The sequence below is a fragment of the Laccaria bicolor genome, genomic scaffold (genome assembly GCF_000143565.1).
Source record: "Laccaria bicolor S238N-H82 LACBIscaffold_284 genomic scaffold, whole genome shotgun sequence".
Taxonomy (NCBI): Eukaryota; Fungi; Basidiomycota; class Agaricomycetes; order Agaricales; family Hydnangiaceae; genus Laccaria; species Laccaria bicolor.
The window spans coordinates 1-5,311 of NW_001890140.1; the positions used below are offsets into that span (position 1 = coordinate 1).

General features: G+C 45.8%; 1 protein-coding gene across 1 annotated transcript; it reads right to left on the reverse strand.

The window, feature by feature from the left end:
• Window positions 1-2,241: 2,241 nt before the first annotated feature.
• On the reverse strand, window positions 2,242-4,293 carry LACBIDRAFT_304441 (uncharacterized protein; the record flags this gene model as incomplete). The annotated part of the gene is made up of 4 exons (XM_001891019.1): window positions 2,242-3,074; window positions 3,132-3,558; window positions 3,606-4,241; window positions 4,288-4,293. 4 exons carry the CDS (start codon window positions 4,291-4,293, stop codon window positions 2,242-2,244), a joined length of 1,902 nt encoding a protein of 633 aa, XP_001891054.1.
• Between the last annotated feature and the right edge of the window lie 1,018 nt (window positions 4,294-5,311).

Below are 5,311 nucleotides of genomic sequence, written 5' to 3' on the forward strand. Positions count from 1 at the left end.
TGAACCTTAAGCGATGCATGATAAGATTTTCAATAACATGCTCACCGCGCCAAAATAAATCCGGAATGGATAAAGTCGTCAATCGCGCAATTCATCGGCTGACCTGCTGCGTTAATTCTGAAAACCAAAACCGCTCCCTTCCACAAACTGTAGTGATCCCTGCCTATCTCTTGCAGCCCGTAATTATGGGGAAAGCCCGCCGTTTGATCAGAGAAATGAACTGAAAAAACTTCTAAGTTGTCACCCTCGCCCACTTCAACTCGTAACTTGTACCTCCCCAGATTCTCCCAAAAGTCGTCGTCCGATTTCGAATGAACCCAATATGATGTAAAGAGGTCATCAACAGAAGACGGCTCTGCAACCCCGGCACGAAAAGGAACAGGCACCAACATTGCAGCATAATCGGCACCAACTTCAAACAACATGCCCCATCTAACCCCATCATCAAACTGAAAGTCCGATAACCCTCTGAATGTAACGCAAAGAACAAGATGTTGCTCACCTTGCCCGCGTTGTAAAGCCTCAACGTATTGGCGTAATTGACGGTAAAATGGCTAGTCATCTTATAGGAGAACCAGACCCTCATGCTACAAAGCGTTAAATACCACGATTCCCGCTCTATGAGACCTATCTGCTTACAAACTTACAACGCCCGACACCACGTCGAAAAGGAGGACCTCAGATATTCCCTCTAGAATCCTGACCCTATCTGTTCCCAAACGTACGCCTCGATGAACGAAGCAGACGTGCCCCACACCTCCTTCACCAAATTCTTTCTCCGACTTGGCCAGGACTTAAAAATCACCATTTTCGAATTGTGCCCTATGGACTTTATCGCTCGATTTAGCCACGTCAACCGAGAATGCAGATCTTCCGTCCAGTTTTATCTCCGAGAACGCCTCACCCACTTCCTCTTACCCTTCATTCCAAACGGTGAACTGAACCACCACTTCCCCACGATCTCTTTGACTTACAATCAAATAACAGAACATCTTCCAATGTTCACTAAAATTGTCACCCAGACGAACTGCGCAATCATCGGCTCCCTGGCGCTCAAAGTTCTCCTGACTGGCTATGCAACCTCCTGGAGCCCACGAGACCTAAACATCGCAACTCCTCGAAATGGAACAAAATTGCTCATTGCTTTCCTGCACAACATCAATTACAACCTTCACAGCCACTCCTTAGACCCTACCACGGCCACCGGAACCGTTAGACATTCAACGTACCGCAACTCAAACGGAAAAAGCATCACCATCACCGAAAGCAGGGAAACGGATTCATTTCTCGGGGTAGTTATGGGGACAAATCACACGGCCTCAATGAATTTTATATCAAGCAAACACTTTGTTTCGCTTTATCCTATCCAGACTTTGCAGCAACACACCACCTATGTGTATCGCTATCCACTTGATACCAACTCAGTCACCACGTTAGGTATTAGGGGTTACACGATCATAACCGATGTCCTCAATCATCCCAAAATCTGTTGCCCAGCCACTCAATGTCAACTCGAAACTTTAAAAGGAATCGGACACATCCAGTGGAGCATGACAAAGACACCTCATGTTTTGCAACCACACAGCTATTCCTGGCGATTGGGTGATATGTGTCTCAATGCGACTTGTTCTGGGAAACCGCTAAAGGGCCGTCTCGTCAGGAGAGCGTCAATCTGTGAAGACCATTCCGACGCAGAAGACGACAATAATTGATACACATTCAAGACTCTCAGTGACCACAGCACCAAACCGAACACTGTGATTTATCAATATTGTACTATACCTTCAAATTTGTAAACAATAGCATTATTGACATTGGTCTCTGCCATTATTGGGATTGGTCGCCGCACTTTACATAATCGCCGTAGCGGGCTTTGCGCCCGAAGGCGCGCTGCAGTGGTTATCCCCTAGCCTCGCTACCAGTTCGTTCGGTGGTGATCACACTGTGTTTGTTCCATGTTGTGGCTTTGTTGTGGCTTCAAACATCAGGCGGAGAGTGAAAGGCAAGATCACCACCGAAGGACTGGGCGGAACGGAGCCAGATTTGTCGAGGTCCCAATGTGTGACATGACACTTAGTGAAATTTCGTGTTTTGCGCCAGAACGTCGAAATAAGTTGGCAACACTTTCAAAAAAAAGTGCTCGAGGCACATAATTTAACGGAATGTGTTCATAAAAATAATGTGAATGACATAGATTTCAAAAACCAAAAAAAAATGGAGCCCTTCGGAACTTGGCAGTGTCTAAGAATTTGGTGGAGGTGGCGGCGGAGGATTTCTAGGATACAGATGAGGGTAGAATAGTGGGTTTGGTGGTTGACGAGAAGAAGAAGACGAGGGGGTATTAGTGGGATAATAATAAGAAATAGGGAAGTGAAAACTTGGCGGTGTGCGCTGCATTTGAGGTAAATGATAATGATTGGGCTGGGGAGTTGCAAGCGCCGCATATGGATTATTGGCTAACGGACTCGAAGACATCGTTGTTGGAAGTTGAGCATGATGATATGGAAAGGGAGGTGGCATTGGAGTCGATGGCGCTGGTAATGTGTGACGAGAACTTGAGGGTCCGGGCCGTGGATTGACAGGTGTGGGAGGTACTTCCATAAATTTCGAGGTGCGTCGTCGTTTTGGCTGATCTTCTTTCACCCCACTCGCATCTCCATCTCCAGGCTGTGATGCACGCTTTTCACCTCTTGCTGCCCACGGTTTCGGCGGTTTATGCTGTTTAGGTCCGACATCCAAGCTCTTGAACAGGTTCAGAAGCTTGTCGCCGTACCGACCAAACCATGCCCAATATCCGCCCAACGCAATTTCGAGATCGATAAGCCTTTCAATATTTCCAAACGACGAAAGCGATTCCACGGCCGTATCGGAAAGAATGGCGGAGGGCCCAAAAAGTGAGTCTCCGAAATCGTGAGTCCAGATTTCTTTGCGCCATTTGACGATTGCTTTCTTTAGTTGCTTGTCGACGATTCCTGGAGTAACGTTCTTCTTGCGAGAAGTCCGTGACGGAGGGGCAGGCCTGGTGTGATTGAGTAATGCTGGGCTACAGAGATCGCAACAAGCAACAGTCGGCTCTATGGGATTTCGAGCCTGTAAGTTTCCGATTGATAGATTGCTTCGAAAAGACTTACGAGGTATTTCATTTCCATAGATTTCCGTCAATACCTTGCGCCTACAGTCCATGCTCTGCACTAGCATGTGCAGACCCTCGTCAATCGCAAGCTGGTCCAGTGGCACCTCAATTCTGGCAGGAATTTCGTCTGAGGCCCCACCGAATGCACCACGCAACACACCGTGGTTCACAGCATAGTCCTTGTCCTTTGATTTTGCATAGTTTGTTGGCTCTCGTACGTTCGCTTTCTTTGTTTTAGGCTTTCCTTTTGTTTTACCTTGGGGATCTGTTAGATCAACGTCGTACGCTGACTTCTCGACAAGAAGCACCACAAGTCCGCTTCTTCCATATCCTCGCGCAGCCCTACCGGCCCTTTGAACGAATGAAGAAACACTTGAAGGAAGTTTCCACTGGACCACAATGTCGATATCGGATATGTTACATCCCTGGTACGTCAAGATCGCTGAGCGGCGAACTTTAGTAATGGACTCACCATTCCCGCAGCATCGGTACATATCAAGATTCGAATATGACCAGCCTTGAAGAGCGCCATCACCTCTCGCGGGTATTTTACCGAGAACGCTGCACTGTAAGTCCTGATAATTCCTGCTTCGCGAAATCCCTCAGGTGCTATGTCATACAGGTGTTCCATCATGTCACTGCCTGCGGTAATGTTATCGGCATATACGAAGCATTTTTTTATGTCGTTGACCTCACGGATATCCCTCGGGATCAGGAAGTCAAGATCACTGTAGCTGCTGATTGTGTTTTGGATGGCGCGGACCACGAGAGAGACGTTGGGCCTGTCATTGCCGAGGTTTAGGTATGTGTAGTTTTGTTCGTCAAATTGCAGCTTCTTTAACACGTCTTGCCGAACGCGAGCTGGTAACGTCGCTGACATGGCCACCATCGGCATGTCCTTCGGCAGCAAGGCACGTAGTATCCCCAGGGTGCCATACTTCTTTCGGAAACCAGACCCCCAGTGCGACACAACGTGGGCTTCATCAACCACAATCGAGAGTATGCGGCTGCGCATCTCTGGATTCCGCAAGACGTTCTTTATGAACCGCTTGGAGAGCAACATTTCCGGTGAGATAACGACGATCTGCCACTTGCCGCTGCACACATCCTTGTTGTTGATTAGTTATAGTAGAATGCATGGCACGGTTTCGTACCGCCATTATTTCTTTTGTACAGCCCCCATGCGCACTGTTTATTGCGATAGCAGTAAGTTTGAATTCATTGCGAAAGTTTTCTGCCTGGGTAGACATGTCATCAACCACTAGTGGTATACACTCTTATGATAAAAACCAGACACATGCCTGGAAGGCGATGTGTATAATGCCTAGAGGTTCAATGAGACAACTCATTATGTTGTCTAGTATTTTCATTCATTAAGTTCCCTGTGTATTTCATTTGGTTTTTTCATTAAATGGCCTAAGTGATCTCATTAATATTGTATTGCGATTTCCTGCAATATTTCATTCATTATCTCTGGATATCTCATTTTGCTCTTCATATGAAAGCCTGGCGCTTTCAATATATATTTCATTCTTAGCTCCAGGACATTTCATTGGAGTTTTCATATATATATCTGGCGCTTTCATTGGATATTTCATTGTTAGCCCCAGGATATTTCATTGTGATTTTCATCTGAATGCCTGGTGCTTTCAATGGATATTTCATTCTTGTTCCTAGGATATTTCATTGCACTTTTCATAGATATACCTGGTGCTTTCATTGGATATTTCATTGCTAAACCCAGGATATCTCATTGTGCTTCTCATTTGGATGCCTGGTGCTTTCAATGGATATTTCATTCTTATTCCTAGGAGATTTCATTGCACTTTTCATATGTGTACCTGGCGCTTTCAATGAATATTTCATTTTTAGTGGCAGCTGACCTTTCAGGGTCCAGGGTGCATTTCCAAATGTAAAATGGCAATAAAATCAGGAAAAATTAGGGCTCAATGCTGATCATCATGTTGGGTAACATTGTCAGGGTCCAGGGTCCAGTTCCAAATATGGTAATATATCCAAAAATAGCCAGAAAAATAGCAGAAAAAGTGAATATATATAAAAATGGGTGTACAGAACGTCAGGCACTGCCTTCAGGGTCCACTTCAGGTTCCATCCTAAAAGGGAAATATCACCTGGTTTGACCAAAAAGTGAAGAAAACCAAGCGGAGAATGATTTAC